The sequence below is a fragment of the Equus asinus genome, chromosome 16 (assembly GCF_041296235.1).
Source record: "Equus asinus isolate D_3611 breed Donkey chromosome 16, EquAss-T2T_v2, whole genome shotgun sequence".
In the NCBI taxonomy this organism is placed as follows: domain Eukaryota; kingdom Metazoa; phylum Chordata; class Mammalia; order Perissodactyla; family Equidae; genus Equus; species Equus asinus.
The window spans coordinates 50,952,674-50,972,671 of record NC_091805.1 but is presented as its reverse complement, the minus strand read 5'-3'; the positions used below and the strand labels follow the sequence as shown (position 1 = coordinate 50,972,671).

Sequence of the window (19,998 nt, the reverse complement as noted above, 5' to 3'; positions counted from 1 at the left end):
GTTTAGTTTCCTATCCTTCAAAAAGGAAAGTGGAGAAATAAATTGAACCAAATATTTGGGGTGACAGCCAAATGACAAAATTTATAGTTAGAATCAGTCTTTGTGTTCTTTTAAATGTGTCTTAGAGGTCCCATTTAAACAGCTTCCTCATTAGGAAGATGGAGACTTTCCATGCCTTTTCTATGCTGTTTAGAGAAAATTTCCATAAATATTGCACACAATTTGGGATGGTTATGCATCTTCTGAATCAGTGCATGGCATATGAAGGGATTCCTCAACACAGCATATGGAAGAAGTTGTAGGATGTTATTCTGGAATTGTTTTCCCTTCTTCACTTGGGTGTTTGTATGCTACCTTAGATATTTTTTATGTTATTTTAATTATATTTTGTGCTTTTTTATTTGGTTATAAAAGCTACCTACTACTTATATCTTAACAGATTTAAGTTAAAAAAAAACCCCTTCGAACCCTTCCCTATTCCTGTACCTACTTTTTCTTTCTTTATCACAGTCTCAACCCCCTGAACAGAACCCAGAAATCTATGTATAGGCCAGTCAATGTCTCAGTGGAAATAAGAAAAGAAAAAGTTATTATTTCTCAATGCTTACTGGAGAGAAACACATGATATTTTATGTATTTTAAATTGGAGAGGATAAGAGGATCAGCCCATGGATTGTCATGTGACCATCTTGATCCTTTCAGATGGCTTAGTCAAAATGAAAAAGTTAATGAATTTAAACAGACAAGTATCAACAATGCTGCACAGAAAGGTACTGTTACCCCATACCAACCTGTACCTACAAGAAAAAAAGCTATGATTGTATTTTGCCTTTGAATAAGGGTCATGCTGACTGGCTATGACAGACCATGCTGGATCACCCACGTGGTATTCTGTCACCTTTCAAGTCTTAAGACTCAGAGGACACGGGAGTGTGTGGTTAAGTTCTCCGAGCACTTCTCTTAAAGCGAGGCAGTTTTACAAGTTGTATCTTCAGGTTTTTCTTGAATGGACTACATTATCTTGTAAGTTTTTGGACTCACAAGAAGTCAAGTGTTTTCATAGACTCCTCTCTTTTCCACACAGGTGTCAAGAGGGCTTCTTGGGAGAATATTGTCAACATCGAGACCCTTGTGAGAAGAACCGCTGCCAGAATGGTGGGACATGTGTGGCCCAGGCCATGTTGGGGAAAGCCACATGTCGCTGTGCCTTGGGGTTCACAGGCGAGGACTGCCAGTACTCGACCACTCACCCCTGCTTTGTGTCTCACCCCTGCCTGAATGGAGGCACTTGCCACGTACTTAGCCGGGATGCCTATGAGTGCACCTGCCAAGTGGGTTTTACAGGTAACAAATGGGACTCAGGCCCATACTTTTCTATTTTCAGCAGGTACCTCTATTTAGCATCTTTTAGATCTTGGCATCTTGCTCTTAAGGGTTCCCCAATTCTGGTGCATGTTTAACATTATGGTAAGGGACTGGCATGTTCCAGATGACTATCCTTAACTTCCTTTTGATAGTTTTAAGAGGGGAGAAGGAGATAAAAAAAGTCATATGCTTCTGAGCATTTGACTACCTAAAGTGTATATGTCAGGATTGGGGATCAGAATTATTTCACTGTTACCAGAAGAAAAGCTGTTTGTGCTCTTGATAACTTATTCCTTGAAATCTCCTCTCCCTAGACATTCAAGGTACTGCCTTTTCTGGTTTTCTAAATTCTGATTGTTCCTTTTGGTTCTGCATTTCCTTGTCCTCATCCATTAAATTTTTGTCTTCCTTGGAACTCTGTTTTGGGCCCTCGTTTGAGCCACATCACAGTTCTTCCCAGGGAATCTCACCATCTCCAATTACTTTCAGCTGTGTTATCTTTATCAGTTGCTGATGACTCTCGAAGTTATCCTTTTCACTCCACCCCAACCCTGACACTCAGGCTCATATTTCTAACTATGCATTGCATGTTATCCTTGGAAATTCAATAGGTATCTCAAACTCAACGTATTGATATAAATAGGTGGCACCAATGTATACTCCAAACACTCCACACTAGAAACTCCTTCTCCCTTGTGTTTACCCCACTTGGACCCAGTCACCCAACCCAGCCTCTGAATTACCTCTCACCTGTCTACTCTTATCCATTTCCTCTCCTACTCTGTAATTGAGGTCCATGTCATCTCTCACCTGGACTCCCGTAGTCGTTTCCTTGCCTTTACTTTCTCCACATCTTGTTCACCTGTCACATTGCCACCTCTTTAATTATAAATGCAAATCTTCTCACAGACTTGCTTGCTTAGAAGGCCTGCTGACTTTTCATCATCCACAGAGTAAACTGTAAACTCTTTTGCATGGCTTCCATGGCCCTTCCCAGTCTAGGCCTTCTGTATTTTTATAGCCTCACCTCCCCACCAGCATCTAGCTCTAGTCACGTCAACATTCTCATCACTTCCTGAAAATGTCACCCTTCCTACTGCCTCCATCCTATTACACACCCCTCTTCCTGGAATGCCCTTTTCTACAATTGGTGATTGCCCAATGTTATGTAAAACTCTGTCTTACTGACCCTTTCATGACTCTTTGAGGCAGTTTAGTTTGTATGTTCTCTTATTTTATGTGTCACTTTTTATTGCAATTAATTTTTTACATGTCTCTCATCTGACTAGATTATGGGTTCTTTAAAGGTGGGTCTGAGCTTTATTCAGGATGAACCATAAATGTTTATTAAGTTATATGAGAAAAGGAGAACCATTTACCATTTTGTCCCCCACCACACCAACAATTCTGTAGATCTAATTGGCAAAAATTAAAAAACATACCCATAAAACTAGACTAGTTAGGAATACTTGTTATACTGATTTTTCATGTAAAGGTGTTGGTGGGGTTGAGGATAGTTAGGATGATCCATTATCTCCATCATGACTATGACAGCAGTGATGCTGTGAGTCATTGAAGAGATGTGGTGGTTAACAGATTAATTTTTTCCTAATTGTTGGTTTGAGTTGTTTTGCTCCACAGCCAAAGGGGAGGACATACCCATTTAAAACATTTTAATCTTGTTCAGTGGAAATGCCAGCAGTGCTTTCTTCATAATTAAAATGCTACTCTGAAATGATCCCCAAATTATGACTTCTTCCTTTTCTTTTAAAAGGATCTCTTTTTGGTGTTCTGCAGAGTTCTGATCATCTTTATACATCTGCCACTTGTCTGTCACTTTAGGAATCACCACAGGTCAAGTTCATCCCTTTGGTTTTGTGATAAGCCAATACCCCATCTAGTCAGACCATATTAGCTTGTATCTACTCATAGATGAAGAAACAGAGGCAGGAAGTTAGTGCCTATGTATATTAGTGCCTATGTAACATACATGGAAAACCAAGTTCAAGGACCTTTCTGTTTTAGTTGTAGGCAAACATTCTGACACACATGGTTGCTAGAAGTAAGCATTTTTATCTCTTCTCCACTGTAAGTAAGTACCTCTCAGTGGAATGAGAGAAAATAGGGAGAAAAATTACAGTTCCTTCATTTTCTCTCTGCTTAGCACCCTGAGATATATGTGCTGTGCCCAGACTTTTATTGCACCTTTTCCATTTGATTTGACGGTCCTTAATAGGCAGAGACCACTTCTATGTGCTCATGTGTCACCTCGTTGTCCCTTTTAGAAAAGATGTCATAGCTCTCATTTGCTTTTCTGTGGGGGTCAAAGATTTGGATGTTTACCTAGACAACCAGATGGAGTATTAATAAATTCATGGAGTTCTCATATCTTTAGTTTAAAAAAGGATGAGGCTAATGAAAACAGAAAACCATGTGAATGCCAAATTTACTAGTAGCATGGGAGTATTTTTTTTCTCTCTCTTTCTATCTCAAAGAATCTGCTTTGCTCCTGTGAAGTCATGCCTTAGGATCTAGCACGTCAGAGTCTTCCTGCTTCTGCTAGTACTTTCGTACCTGAGAGAGTCCACAACAGTTACCTTTTTAGACCTTTATTCTTATGGGAACTTCTAGTTCTTTTCATATATAAGGAGCCAGAGAGTCTTCATCCTCTTCAAACACATCAAGCAATATTTGCAGCAAGACCACAATTAATAAAATGTTTCCCAGAATTTGTGTGCATGTGTGTTGGTTTAAAGGAAATAGAAGTAGTGTTGACTTGTTTCTATCATCCAAGAGGTTTATTTAGTAACTAGTAATATGCTGCGGAAAATATCAGTACATTTTATTCATTCACCAGACATGATTTGAGAGCCTACTACGGGGATCCAGCCCTTGACAGTGTGGCAGGTGGTATAACAGAAGGAAACAGCAAGCTTGAGATGCGTGTGCAGGGGCGTGTGTGTGTGTGTGTGTGTGTGTGAGAGAGAGAGATTTGGGGAGTTGAGGGAGGCATTAAGGATGACTTTAGTAACCGTGATTTATGAGTAGAGTTGTCAAGATAATTGGGAGTTCACTAGGAAAACAAAAAGGAAGATAGCATTCCAAACCGAAGAGCACCTTATGCAAAGACAAGGAAGTGTGAGACAATAGGTGGACCCAGACCCTTCTTTGCTGCAGGGACTGATGGGATCCTGCAGGACTGGGCTTCTTGTGACTAGCTTACAGTCTTCTCCATGTGCTCGTTGGCTCTTTGTGTCTCAGCTGAGGGCCCTGGAGAGTGCCTGTGTCAGATGATCTTGATGAGGCTCTTATTTGGGCTTCCTGTAAAATTCAGAGAGTTTAGGGATTTTCCATTTAGGAGCTCCCTGGTGTCAAGATGTGGGGTGTTGAGGATGGGGCTAACTCCCATTTTTGTGGGCAGTACTGAGTTCTCTTATCCTTCCTGTAGGTAAGCTGTGCCAATGGACTGATGCCTGCCTGTCTCATCCCTGTGCAAATGGAAGTACCTGTACCACTGTGGCCAACCAGTTCTCCTGCAAATGCCTTGGAGGCTTCACAGGGCAGAAGTGTGAGACTGATGTCAATGAGTGTGAAATTCCTGGACAATGCCAGCATGGTGGCACTTGCCTCAACCTACCTGGTTCCTATCAATGCCAGTGCCCCCAGGGTTTCACAGGCCAGCACTGTGACAGCCCTTATGTGCCCTGTGCACCCTCCCCCTGTGTCAATGGAGGCACCTGCCGGCAGACTGGTGACTTCACTTTTGAGTGCAACTGCCTTCCAGGTAAGCAGTCCCCCTAGTGTCTTGGGATTGGGGGTGCACGTGCAGCACAGAAGGAAGGTTGTAGGTGTGGCTCAATTGCTCCTTTAGGAAGTAGTCTTCCCAGGAGGGAAAAGGGGAAGTGAGAATTTTGTGTGAGGTGGGTCACTGGTGAGGGAGGGGTTTTATGGGCCCAATGTGGTCCATAAACTGAGCAGGGGGTAGTTTAACATGTCACGGTTTATGATGATGAGTGGCTAGGAAATTGTTTATTGTTCTTTTTGGAGAAACAGTAAGAAATAAGAGAAACAGAGCTCCAGGAAAGGGATAGAGAAGTCTATGGCATGGAAAGGAACACAGTGAGAATTAGACAGAAAAATGGGTATGTATGATTAATAAAGCACTTTAGACTGAGTTGACAGTAATATCAGGTGACCAACTTTTATTTTATTTCACCTCTGATGGAGTAATAGATTATTTTCCTGTCTACCTAAATGCACCTGCCTACTCTTTTGTGATTTTCCTTGGGCTTCTCTCCCTCAGAACCCTCTCCATGTACCCTCACTGACTTCACAGTAACCCTGCCCCAACTTGAAGCTAGAGAAGTTTGGAACTGAGTGGGTGTGGTGCTCTGTTAATCAGTGAGTGCTTAATTCCAAGATAGAAGCAATGAGAGAATCAGTGTATGGGAGCTTGGGGCCCTGCATTCTGTGGAGATGGAGAAAGGAGCAAGCCTGGCCAATTCACTAAACTCCTTATAAAAACGATGAGGAGGTTGAAAACCGAGAATTTTGATTGGGAACAGAACACAAGCAGCTGGAGCAGATGAATTACTAAGCAACAAAGATTCTGTTTTTATACAAATATTCTTAGTACAAAAACAAAAGAAGGAAAACTGTAGGGGAGAGTAATGTGCTAAGTAAGCAGAACTGCCTCAAAAAGAAGTTGTTCTAGCTACTCTTGCAGAATGGGAATCTTAGGTTCTGGTGTTGTGGCTATGGTTCACGTATAATGGGGTTGTGTGTTTAATTTGGAGATTAAAGGTGATATCTTGGTCCTTGGTATAAAACCAAATGGTAATTTATTCACTTCATTCAGTAAAAATTTACTGACTGCCAGCCATGTTCTAGGCACCATGCTGTGTGCTTGGGATACAATGATACAAGACACTGCTGCATAATAGAAAACTTTATACCATTTAGCTGTAAACCACAAGAACAAGCTAGTAATTGTATTGCTTTCAGTTTCTCTTTCAATGAAGAGTAAATAATGTTATCATTCTAGACACTAAATAAATTTTTATTGACATAATATTACCATCACCCACATTATCTTTTAGAAGGAATAACTAAAAGATATCTTTCTTCACTCCCATGTTTGTTTGTATTTTAAGGATTAAAGAAGCAAATAGAAATGTAAACAATTTAATGTTACAAATATTCTAATAGCCTAATATTCTAATAGTCTCAGTGGCTAGTAATTGAGGTTAGTGTGATTTATTGTTGAGGCTAAATATGTTTTTCAGTTTCAAGAAAATTACTTTTAATAGTTGCCTAGAACCAGAGGTTGATTTGGCAGCAAAATACTGACGGGAAGTGAGAGAAGTCAATAAAGGAAGTTTTTAGCTAGGAGAGAGTGATTATTCACTCCCATAGTCTCTGCATTGTTAGCCATTAGCCACGATAAGAACCTTAGGGAATTCTGAGAGTGTGTCCAGGAAAGGATCTGTCAAACCAGAATAGTATCTCCTTGAGAAAGGAAATAACCAGGGATTCCACAGCTGAGAGGCTGCCAGGGCTAGTGGGATGGAGTAAGGAGATCTTGGCTGTCTCTTATGCTCTGCTTGTAGTTTAAAGCAAGACGTTTATTTACTCCCTGATGAAGTGTGTGTCTGTGTGTGTGTTAGAGATTGGGATGGGAGTGCGGGGGCGGGGAGAAGATTTGGCGAAGAGAAAACCAACATTTATTTAATACTTTTTATGAATCAGGCACTGTGCCAGGTACTTCTGCATCCATTAGCTCAATTACATGAAAACCTTGAGGATAGGTATGATTTTTTGAGTTTTCCCAGGTGAGGTAACTCAAGTTTGAAGATGTTAAGTGATTTACCCAAAGTTACACAGCTGACATGTGGTTAGGCTGGGTCCTGAAACCCAGGCAGGTTATTTCCAAAGCCTGTGCCTTGTGCATCCAGCTGCATCACACTGTGCTGCCTGTCTGCCCCTGAAATGTGTGAAACTTTTTGTTAAATGCTTTGAGTTGTTTGGGTTAAAAAAAAGTAGTTTCATGTTTTAAGAAAAAGGAGATACTTCTAATTACGATCAAAGAGTATTTATTACATATCAGCCTATATATGGCATCATGCACATACTTAAAAATAAGTAGACTAGTTCTTGCCTTTGGGGTCCCAGGATCTAAAGCAGATGACATTAGCTTGGACAACGTGTAGAAGGAAATCAAAAAAGAATTCAAAACAATAGATGGTGCAGTAACACTATGAATAAATATGTATTTACACATTTTGTAAGATTTTATGCTCATTGTCTCTATGTCCCAGGTGGAGTTTGGAATAGGGAAATAGTGCCTGGAGACAATTTTTCTTTTAGAAAGTCCTCTTCATAATGTAATACCATTCTCCTTGCCCCTCCCTCCATTGCCCTCCACACTATTCAAGAGACTAAAATGTTAGTTAAAATAATAATCACTCTCTCAATGTAAACACTACCCTTATTTGAAGAGAATGTTCTAAAAATGAGGAAACCAAGTCAGCAGGAGGTGAAGTAGCTTGTTAAGATGCTCTGCAACTGTCCATCGCTGGTTCCCACCATATTTCAAGTCTTTGCACTTTTAATTGAGGCCTACCCTGATCACCCTATTTCAAATTGTAACCAGTCCCCTTCCCCCCTTAATTACTGGCCCTGGTCTACTTTTTCTTTTCCTTTTCTGTAACACTTAACCATCTTCTCACTATATAATTTGCACTATATAATTTACTTCATTATGTCTACTGTTTATTGCCTTTTTCCAAATTCTCCCGCCTCTTCCCCCACCAGAGGGAAAGCTATAATCTTTGTTTTTTGTTTAGCAATGTATCCCAAACACCTAAAAACAGTGACAGGTACATAATAGGCACACAAATATTTATGGACTGAGTTTAGTATAATATCATAGTATTGCGAATATAACTTTGGTCTTCTCATTTTCTTCCTGGTATCATGCATCTTTAGTTTGCTGAGGATGCACCCGGACTTAGTTTGGCTTCTCCTTTTGTTCGTGTATACTCTTGTACTAGATAAGAAAAATTTGAGAGTCCTTTCAACTCTCAAAGTCAGTGAACCCCACATAAATTCGTGATTATATTCAAATGGCTAAGTTATAGTTCTTTTCCTGCAAAGGAAAAGTTACCGTAAGTTGATTTTAGTATTATTGCAAGACTCATGTGGAGGGAATTAAAACTGAAAAAATGACTCATCTTGTGTGACAAAAAAAGAAGTGTTTCTCCGTAGAGGGAAGGAAAAAAGAATATGTTCAAGAGGGAACTAATAGAATAAAACCAGGGAACTAGATTTCATCTTCTCCTTGGATCAACAACTGTTAATAATCCAGATCCTTCATGAGCTACCATTAAGTAAAATCTTTAGCAGAAGCCCTGAGGAAGGGCACTCAGCCAGGATAATTTTAACGTAAGAGCAAAATAGAAAATAAATTATTGAATCATTGACTCTCAGTAATTTGGGGTTAGGGCCAACTAGTGGGGAGAGAATGAGTTAGGCTGGTTTTATGTTTGTGGATATTTAAAAAAGTAGCACAATAATCTAACAGTGGGTTGTTTGGATCTACTGGCTATGCCTTGGGAGTTCACACTTAAACAGGCCTCAACATACTTTCTCTTTTTCTCTCTCCCACACCTCTTTATTCCTCCGTGATCTTTTTTAAACTTCATAAAAAAGCTGTCATCTGTCCTTTCCAAACAACGAAGGTTTATTCTTTGTAAACCACCTCTTTACTTCACAGGCTGATTACGTGTAGTATCCCCATATCATTAAAATAAAGCTTAAACACTTTTTGTGGCTTTTATGTCTCCTCTGTTGTTGCTGAGCTTAACACCTGTTAGAAGTAATCCCCTCTTGCATTCTCATCTGCAGGGGCATGTGATATTCTCTTGGGTATTATACTAATCATATTTGGCAGATTTCTCTGGAGCAGATGCAGAAATGATCGTACCAGTTTCCAGGGGGCATTGGTTTAGCTCCTTTGACTTGATGTTCCTGGAAGTCTTTCCTGTTCTCCCACGCTTGGTAGTTTTGCCCATGCCATCTCTTCAGCTTTCTTTCATCTTCTACCCCTTACCCCACCTTTTTATATAGAACTTATTCTTTGTGATTTGCCAGAGGTACCTATTTCACTGAAATGCCTTCTATATTTTCTACCCCATGGGGATTAGAGACCCTCTGAGGTCTTTTGGCAACCTTCATACCTCTAGCACAGCACTTATCAAACCAAGTGTTTATTTGTTCCTTTTTCCTAGTAGACACTCTCATTTTAACTTTCCCCACAGTACACAACTTAGTGCGAGGCACAAAATTGAGACTCAGTGAATATCTGGCAAATAAATGAATTCATTGTGATAGAGAAGAGAGTTCCTATATTCTGTAATTTTTTTTTATGTACTGAATTTATTGCTTTTGAACCCCCTTATTCATTTGTCTGACTTTTTTGGTGATAAGGTTGAAAGGGAGGTGGAGAGCCATAAGGAAACATCAAGGGAAGCAGGTAGGAGCAGCAGCCTGGGTGGTTGGTAGGGCTGAGGGATACATGGGCCAGTCATGGGGGTCAGTGAGCTCATCTGGGCCCATTCAGAGGATGGAAGATGTGTGCCAAGGAAACCAATTGGACAAAGATGCGGTCAGTTTGCTTTTGTGATAGGCTTCTCCCTGGGGGGGAGGGAAGAAGGTGGCCCTGTAGCCTTTTACCTTTTGCCTTTGTCCGGTTCCAGGTATCCCTGTTTTTTTCCTCACTATTTCATCGCTGTGCGCTGAAGCTCTTCCTGAGAACTTTCAGCTTGGCCTGAGAGAATCCTGGTTGTGTCATCTCATCTTCCCCTTTCTGCTCTCTTCTTTGTATCTCTCAACCCTCACACCTCCCAGGGTCTGAAAATGGAAAGATATGATGCTCTCTTGAGAGATGCTGTTTTCTGTGTGGGATGACAAGTTCAAAAGACTCTTTTCTGCTCCCCACCCTCACTGTCATCATTTATCAGTTACGTGGCCTACGGTTTTATAACAACACAGCCTTAAAATGTTCCTTCTAAGTTTAATTTCTCTCCTTTTGGCCTTTTAAGGATGTGAGTTGGCTTTCAGCAGTATACTCCTTTTAGTGCAGTCATGTGAGCCTCTCCCTAAGTCGGCTACACCCATCCCACCCACGGGTCTGGAGACTTGTCTGTTTCCCTTTCCCCTAAAACCTTAAAAAATATTTTTAAGAAGTGATTGCACTCTAACTTGTTCATATAAACCTTACCCCCTCCCCCACTTTGTTAGACTTTCTTATAAGTATTTGCTAGCTGTTTCCAAAAAGAGTTCTGGATCTCTATTTTTAAAGCATAAATCTGTCTTAACTCTGGAGGAGAACTGATTTGGCTTGAGTTTTCTCAGACGTGGGAACTTTTGACCTGAGGTCAGTTTTTCAGATTATTGAAAGGAAATTCTGGAGTCCCCGAGAGCATACTGATTGAAACTGGGTGAAGTTTCTGGTTCAGCGCTGACTCCTATCTCCTAGCCATGTAAACTTGGGTAAATCAGCCATGTGGCCCTCAACTTCTTCATCTGTAACGTAAAAGGATTGGAGTAGATAATCTCTAGGGAATGCTTTGATCCCGTTGATATATAATAGTAGTAGCTAATATGTATAGAATACTTATTATGCATCAGACTGTTTTAAGTGCTTTTTCCGGAAATATAACAGCTTTATGAGATATAATTTGTATACCATATAATTTGCTCTTTTAAAGTGTACAATTCAGTGGTTTTTACTATACTCACAGATATGTGTAACCATCACGACAGTCAATTTTAGAACATTTTTATCATTCCAAAAGAAACCCTGTACTCATTAACAGACAGTCACCATCTCCTGCCACCCCCCACTCCCCCTCAGTATTAGGCAACTACTAATCTACTTTCTGTCTATAGATTTGCATATTTTGGACGTTTCATATAAATGGAAACACATGCTATGTGGTCATTTGTGATTGGCTTCTTTCATGTAATGTTTTTATAGTATTTTCATAGTTCATCCATTGTTGTAGGAGATATCAGTGCTTCATTCCTTTTCATGGCTGAATAATATTCAGTTGTATGCATTTACCACATTTTATTCATCCATTCATCATGTCTATTAATAGACATTTGGGCTGCTTCTACTTCTTTGGCTGTTATGAATAATGCTACTATGAACATCTTTTTAGAAGTACTTGTATGGACATGTGTTTTTATTTCTCCTGGGTATATCCTTAGGAGAGGAATTGCTGGGTGATATGATAACTCTATTTAACCTTTTCAGGAACTACCAGACTGTATTTCAAAGTGGCTGCACTATTTTACATTCTAACCAGCAGTGTATGAGGGTTTCTGATTTCACCACATGCTTGGCAACACTTGTTATTATCTGTCTTTTTGATTATAGTCCTCCTAGTGGGTATAAAGTGATATCTCATTGTGGTTTTGATTTGCATTTTCCTGATGGCTGATGATCTTGAGCATCTTTTAATGTGTTTATTGGCCATTTGTATATCTTCTTTGGAGAAATATTTATTTAGATCCTTTACCCATTTTATAATTGGGTTGTCTTTTATTACTATATTATGTATATTGTATTCTTATCATTGTTGTAAGAGTTCTTTATATATCTTAGGTAAAAGTCTCTTATCAGATATATGATTTGCAAATATTTTCTCCCATTCTGTGGGCAGTCTTTTCACTTTCTTGATAGTATCCTTTGGAGCCCAAGTGTTTTTAATTTTGATGAAGTCCAAACTGTCTCTTTTTTATTTTGTCGCTTGTGCTTTTGATCATATTATGGAAGCTTTGCCTATCCTGAGTCACAGATTTACCCTGTGTTTTCTTCTAAGAGTCTTATAATTTTAACTCTTACTTTTTGAGTTAATTTTTGTATATCGTGTGAGGAAGTGGTCCAACTTTATTCTTTTGCAGGTAGATAGTCATTTGTCCAACTATTTATTAAATTAAGTGCTCTTTATATCTAACTCATTTAATCTTTACAACAACCCTTTGAGTTAGGTCCTGTTACTTCTCCCAGAGAGGAAAGAAAATGTAAGTATCTTGCCCATGTTCACGTAACTATGGCATGGCAAGGTTGAGAGTTGAACCTAGGGCCCCAGAGGCCCTGCTTTAACTGTGAATGAACTCTTTCACCGACCTGCCTTCTTACCTACTTACCTATTGACAAGGAAGAACCACCTTAAAAATAGTCATAAAAAGAAAACATTTTATTTCTCATATGTTGTGGTTATGCTGAAATGCTTCTGCTTTCTTAATTTGTCTGTGGTTGGTGAATTCAGTTAGTTGTAGCATTGGCTAGTATAAATTCAGGGTTGCAGTTTCAATTCCTTCTAGTTTGGCTGCAAGGGCTTCATCACCTCCCTGATACCCTAGTCAGCCATATTTGGTCTTAGTCACCAGAGAGATCAAGGTAGGGGGAAGATGACCATTGCCAGTTCTAGAACACCCCCAGACCACACAGGTTCTACAGTGGAGGGTCAGGAGCCCTATTTCTCTCCCGTACTCTAAAACTGTATCTTTAACTTTCCTAAAGAATATTTCCATTAAGAGGACTAAACTAGGAGTATGGACCTCAGTTCTTGCTTGGGGACTGCTACTTGGTGGATCTGTAGATTTGCCCTCACTTATCGTAATTAGGGGTGGGCCTAAACAATTCAACATTTTCTGACTCAGTATTCTATTTGTAAGACTTTCATTTGATTAAACAGATATGTGAGTAATACAAGAAATTTTTTAAAATCTGAGTCTCTAAAAATTTTCCTAGTCTTTCTCAGTCTTACTTGGTGATTCATCTGCTTGAATGGACTGAGTACCAAATACCTGGAGAAATATGGTTCTCTGTAGTCAAGCTTTCACTTATCCCTGTCTTCTAGGGAGTGATTTCCTTTGGTCTTTGGGTGATTTATTTGGCCACTTGGTTTATACTCAGTTACCTGACTGCCACTGTATTCAGAGGAACCAGCCATGTTCCAGTGGAGCAGAGCAGATGTAGAATATCACAGTAGCTTGTGCTAAGGAATGAATAAAGCAAGATGTGATTGATGTCTGTCCCACCCACCAGGCAAATGGTGGTGAAAATGCCCTGAAATCAGGGATTCTGTCTCTTTTCCTCACTGTTATATCCCCAGTGCCTAGTTGAAGACCAAATAAGTGTTTTGAGTGAGAGAGGGAAACTTTAAGGGATATTTCGAAGAGGCCAAATACTTAGTCATACTATATTTCAAATAGGAGAATGTTCTGTGAACTTTCTCTTGTTTTAAAGCTGGTAGTCTTCTATTTTAATAGTAAGGGATTTGGTAGCAAGAAGAAATGAAAAAGCCCAATATATAAATTACAGAGGAACACACTGCGGTCAGTTAAGGCGAAGTTTGGTGTGCTGGTTCGTTTTTCATAAAAGGGAAAAATGAGGAGGAAGGAAGTAATGTTATAAATGTAGAAAGGAGGATGAAGATTTTGGAGAGTTGGTAAGTTTAATTAGTAATAATGCCACTCCATTTTCAGCTGGCTTTTTATATTTATATTGCACTTTACTCATGACGTGGCACTTATAACAACCTAGAAAGGCAGGCTGGGCAGGTGGAATCAGCCTCTTTTTACAGATGAGGAAGCTGGTTCAGAGTTTGTAATTTACTATGTGTTAAATAGCTTATAGATAATGAGGCTGGAACTTGACTCATATCTTCAGACTTTAAGTTCAGTATTTTTCTTATGCTCCCTACTTCCACCTAGTTTTCCCAACCAATCATCCCAAGAAAAGAATAAAAGGAATTTAAATTTAATTAGGTAATCTTTTATCTGTTCGGCTCATTCCCCAGCATGGAACTGGGGCAAATATAATAATCTTTTTTTTTAGAAGCAGTGAATAGCTGTCCTGACTAGACATTCATCTTCACTGGGATTTTATTTCATGAAAACACTTTGAAATACTTGTGAGGTAACTATGAAGGCATGTCGTTGGCATAATGATTCATTTTAACTGTCTAGTGATGCTTGAGGCAAGAGAAGATAGATGATTGACGGATTTTTTTTTATATGGTGAGTCCTGGGTGGACCAACTGCTGGCTACTGAATTGAAATAATGAAGTAGGTCTGTTCTGATGACCATGTCCTATGGGAGAAGAGTAGATCACCTCTCCTCTATGAGAATTCATCATTTTCTCTTGTTCTTCTTGCACCAGGTTTTGAAGGGAACACCTGTGAACGGAATATTGATGACTGCCCTAACCACAAGTGTCAGAATGGAGGGGTTTGTGTGGATGGTGTTAATACGTACAACTGCCGCTGCCCGCCTCAGTGGACAGGTATGTACAGTGTGGTGAGTCACTCAGGATGGGGCAAGGATTGGTATCCAGAGGCAGGCTTTTACTGAAGTGGGCACTTTTTATAAGGGTGCTACATCATTGGGTAAAGTGCTAACTCTGTCTGTTCACCTATTTCTCTGAAAGAAAGAAATATTTTCACAGGTATCTATTGGGCAGCTGCTCTGATCTCAGCACCATGCTAGGTGCTGTGGCAGATATGAGAGAAGAGCATGACTGACAGACTCTGATGTCACTATCTGGGAAAAGCAGTACATTGCCTGGAACATAGTAGATGCTTAATAAATATTTGAGAGGGCAAGAACATACTTAAATGCGAAAATATAAATGTTTTCACCACACACACACAAGTGGTAACTGTGAGCTGATGGATGTGTTAACTAATTTTATTGTGGTAATCATTTTGCAATATACATGGATATCAAATTATCACATTGTACACCTTCAACTTACATGGTGTTATAAGTCAAATATATCTCAGTAAAGCTGGAAAAAAGGGAAACTAAAACTTGTCAAGTTTTGGTGTAATATCAAAGAATATTCATAGTCATATGAAAAGGCCATTAAAAATACTCCTTCCAACTGAAAAAAAAAGTGAAAATAAGTTATACAGAATGCAAGAGTTCAGAGCTTATCTTCACAGACAGAAATCTATCTCATCTTATTGTCGTGTCCTATAATTGTGCAAAGAGTGGGGCAGGTCCCCTTGATGGCATTATTTTTATGACACTCACCTACATTTCTGTTTCTTCTTTTCTTGTATCCCTTTTTGCATATAGGAAAAAGAATAGATTTTTCTGCCTCTGACGTCAGGGGAGTAGTCTTGCTCAATTTCACAACCTCTTGGAAGTTTCTCATGTTGTCTTAGGCAGATTTTCCACTTACTTTTGAAAGTTAAGTGATTTTATGCAGACATTTGGTTCCAATTTCTGTTTCTATTTGTCTAACTGAAAGTGGAGACAATTAGGACCTGAGTAAGTGATTAAGAGAGAAATTGATTGTTTTAATCTGGAAACCCAAGAATAAGTGAATGTTAGAGGGAAGAAACTCCAGTGCCAGCGAGGAATTGTGCCCAGCAGAGAAGTCTAGATCTTGGGTCCCTGCCGATACCACCTGGGAGTCTTTCAAATCTCCGAATTGCTTTCCCTTCTCTGTAGCAGCTAATCATTTAGAGTACTCTTTAGAGCTATAAACTATGAATAGAAAAGGATTAGAAGGGTTTAAAACTTCAATAACATGATTTCCTGGAAGGCCACACATTTCTGCTTTTAATCCCCAAACTGTCATTTTTATTACTTTCCCACCAACTTTCCCTGGAATTGGACTTCCCCTAGAATTTCTTCTCGGTGTCTTGATCCTAGGACTTCACTCCCAACCCTCTGCTCTTTCTGTCGAATTCTCTATTCTCTTTAGTTTTTGCCATTTCTCTGGTAGACTTTTCAGAGGCCATTTTTTTTTTTCAACTTAAAACAGTTACTGTGAAGTTAATTATGTGACACATAATACCTGGAAAGATTTGAATGTCTTTCTTTTTAATGATCCTCACGGTGGTGTTGGGCAGGATGAGATACTTGCTAGGAACATGACCCTGTTCTCATCTCTCCTTTGCCCTGTGAGAGACTGGCTTTGTGAGGTACTAAGGCTTCTGATGCCAGTGAAGATTAAATGATATTGTGATTTCATTGCTGGTTTTTCTTTGATACCATACTCAATTTCCTGCTTTGATATGAATTAGGAAGGCCTGATCTTAGGGAAATTTTCCCAGTGGAATAATAGTTTACCAAAATTTCTTACGCAGGATGTTTAATAAATACCTCTCTTCTATGAAAGTCCTGATAAGGTGTTTCTTCCTCCATGTGTTTTTCCATTTTCTAGAAAGGATGGTAGGAATGATGGATAAATTCAATGTGGCAATATTTATTTCTTTTGATCTGCTTTCATTTAAAGTGACTCAGTCTTCAGTTTCCCATCACATGTTTCCTTCCTCTTTTCACTCATGCCAATTCTTTGATTTCCAATGACATCCTTGTTTTTTTCTATCCCCATCACTAACAGGATGAAATCCAAGGTCCTTCCTCTGTAATATGAAGTCCTTCCTGGCCTTGGCTCTGTCTGCTTCTATAGTCTTCTCATGCATCCACCAGCACTTCATATTCTAGCAATAAGAACTGCTTCCAGTTCTCCTATATCTACCACATCCTGTGCCTTCATTCATACTGTTCCTTTTCTTTAGATTTCCCTTCTCCACTCCTCTCCCTATTGTCCTCACCATTTTTGCCTTCCTGGCTCAGATCAAGTGGTTACTTCCTTTGGGAAGCCTTCTATGACCTCTCTCCAGGCTGAGTTAAGTGTTCTTCTCTGGGCTTCCATACTACCCCATACATCCCTCTGTGATAATGCTCCCCACGTTCATATTGGCATTATTATATGCTTGAGGTAAGAGAAGTACTGAGTTATGGGGTGGTTGAACTATTGATGACACCACTTACTGGAACCCTTTATAGACCTTTGTTCTCAGTAGAATATAGCCGAGCTGTTCACCATTCCAACCCCCACTTCATTCTGAGAAAAATAGAAAGAAAATTTTGGGTCATAGCGTTCCTATTTCTATTGATGTTGGAGCTGTAAATTCAAATTAATATTTTCTGCATTACATAAATTAAAGAAATGAATGGGACTGGGCACTTGGAGTCAACTAAGGTTTATTAGCACCCAAATGATAATTATAATGTTTTATTTTGTATAACCTTCATGATAACTGTATTGGGGTAGAGTTTGTTAAATATGCTTCTTACAGATGATGATGGATATTCAGAAGGGTTAAACAGTTACTCAAGTCACATAGTGGTTGGATTAGGGTTTGAATCTAGGCTTGTTGAACGCCAAGTCTGCTCAAATCTGTGGTCTTTTTTTCTATACAGATTGACTCTATGGGTTGTTTTATTTTTATTTTTTGAGGACTTTGAGTCTTTTTAATAGATTGAAAGTTCAATTTATAATTTTATCATCCTAGGATATAATGATTTAGTCTTTTTGTTTTTCCTTTTTAAATATTTGCCTGTTTACTTTGAGATTAGAAATTAAGTGAATTAAGTGAATGTTTTATATTCAGCCTGGTGTTTTTTTCACTGTACCTAAGAACCTTATTACTATTTTGTTCAGAATTCCCTTTACAGTTTCCAGCTATTGAAGCATGTTGTTTGGTCTGGCTTTTGACAAAATAGGAAAGGAAGGGTTGGAATAGGCACTAGGAAAGGAAATGAACTTGCCAGCTATCTGAAAAAGAATGGATGGGATTATATAGCTGAATAACTAGGTATCAATTTGAAATAATTGGAGATTTGGGAATTGGCTACAGTTTTAATGAGAAGAGCCTGATAGGTACTGTATTGCTTTATAAGTGCACATAAGTAGAAGACTTGGTCTTTTATAGCATGTTCTGGACTTCAAGATGACCAGAAATTTTTTCCGAGTCTATTCATAGTTTGATTTGGGGTAAATGAGTCAGCTTCCTTTTCTTCAGAAGTCCTTATTTGCTATCCATGCAACTGATATGTCTTACTTTGTTGGAGTATTAGGAGAATAAATGGTACAATAACAAGATTTTGAGCTTTTCATTTATTCAGCAAACAATTATCATGTAAAACATTCTAGATCCATGCTGTTTGATAGGGTAGCCACTAGCCACATCTTGCTACTGAGCATCTGAAAGGTGACTGATTTAAATTGAGATGTCACCACTGTAAAATACCTGATTTTGAAGACTTAGAAAAAAAAGTAAAATGTCTCATTAATAATGTTTTAAGTATTGATTAGATGCTAAAATGATAATGTTTTAGATACACTGGGTTAAATAAAACATAATATTAAAGATAATTTCACCAGTTTCTTTTTCCTTTTTTTAAGTGCTACTAGAAATTTAAAAATTATATCTGCATCTCTCATGATATTTCTCTTGGGCAACACTACTTTAGATGCAGAGACAATCTGTAGGTATTACCATTGCTGCTACTCTGTAGGAGCCTCCTCTCTGATCCTGGGTGATAGACGGATGGACTTTTGTAGCTATCTGCAGAGGGGCCTTGTGTTGGCCTCACTAGAGGAAAGCATGTTAGCCTTGTTCTGGTGTGGTTTCTACATCAGTTGTGGATAGAACTGTGTTCTAGTCCACTGCAGAACCTCTTTACTTGACATGGCTGTCTAGAATAGTATTAGTTTGTGCCTTTAAAAGCTACCACTCTTCTGGATGAACTAAAGCACAGGAGGAAGAAACTGGTGTTGGTTGGCAAATGGTTTACTTTTTTGTAGAAATCTTGTTACAGAGATAAGTCTGAGTAGTTGGATGCTCCTTTAGGAAATGGAAGCATACCTAAGGATTTGATGAAGCCTGAGCACAAATGTCTTTACTATTACTGTATTTGGCCCCAAGTCATCTCATGAAAGAAGTTCTGCTCTGGCAGATATCCACTTAAGGAAAAAAAAAAGTTTTTAAAGTCTCCCAAATTAATTAATGCAGTGTAGATTAATGTTTTGTCTACATAGCTTGTGATTTGAATTTTCTTTTTAGAGGTTCATTTCCTTCAGAATTAAAGTTGCCTCTAAACTCAACTCACAAATTCCTCTCTGGCAGCTTTTGGTTTTGGGTTCACTTCTAGGGCAGACATGATTTATTTTCCTGTGCTTGTTATTAACCCAGAAATGTAATTTCAGCTTGGGCTTGGAATAGTGCTTTGGGATGCTAAGCAGAAGTGAACGATGGAAGTTAGGTGGACATGAGTCAAATAAAACTGACTACGTTTTCTCTCAGCTCTCCTTTATAACATGATGATCCTAAAGATTTAGTTAAGATTCCCTTTGCTGTCTGTTGCTCCAATTTCAGTAAAAATTTTTGGCATGAATCAGCAAGTGCATACTGCCAGAGGTAGTGCCTGAGCTCCTTGTGTCTGGGAATGGAGTCTTTTCATGGTGGTATTTTGATTTTGAACCAAATGCTCCTCTTTCAGTCTATCCTCTAGTTATAAGCTATTCTCTAGGATGAGGCTTTTCTCACAACCATTTTTTGTTTCTTTTCTGGGACTATAAAAGTTTTCTCATTTGTATTCTGCATGGGAGAATGGGAAAATATACCTCCCATTTCAGTTTCTCTACTGTCAACTTGATTGTGAGGACTTGATAATAAGCCTGTTTTCTGGAATTCTGCTTCCCCACCCCAATTTCAGTCTGCTCTCAGTTGGGCAGACTGCCGGAGTGCTAA

The 19,998-nt window shown here is 39.0% G+C and overlaps 1 protein-coding gene across 1 annotated transcript in view; it reads left to right on the top strand.

Moving 5' to 3' along the window:
* NOTCH2 (notch receptor 2) overlaps positions 1-19,998 on the top strand; it is a 153,422-nt gene that overhangs the window by 63,447 nt on the left and 69,977 nt on the right. Inside the window, exons 3-5 of the mRNA XM_014831045.3 lie at positions 1,085-1,344; positions 4,814-5,149; positions 14,604-14,726. Coding sequence (XP_014686531.1) covers positions 1,085-1,344; positions 4,814-5,149; positions 14,604-14,726 — 719 coding nt within the window. The remainder of the gene's footprint in view (positions 1-1,084; positions 1,345-4,813; positions 5,150-14,603; positions 14,727-19,998) is intronic.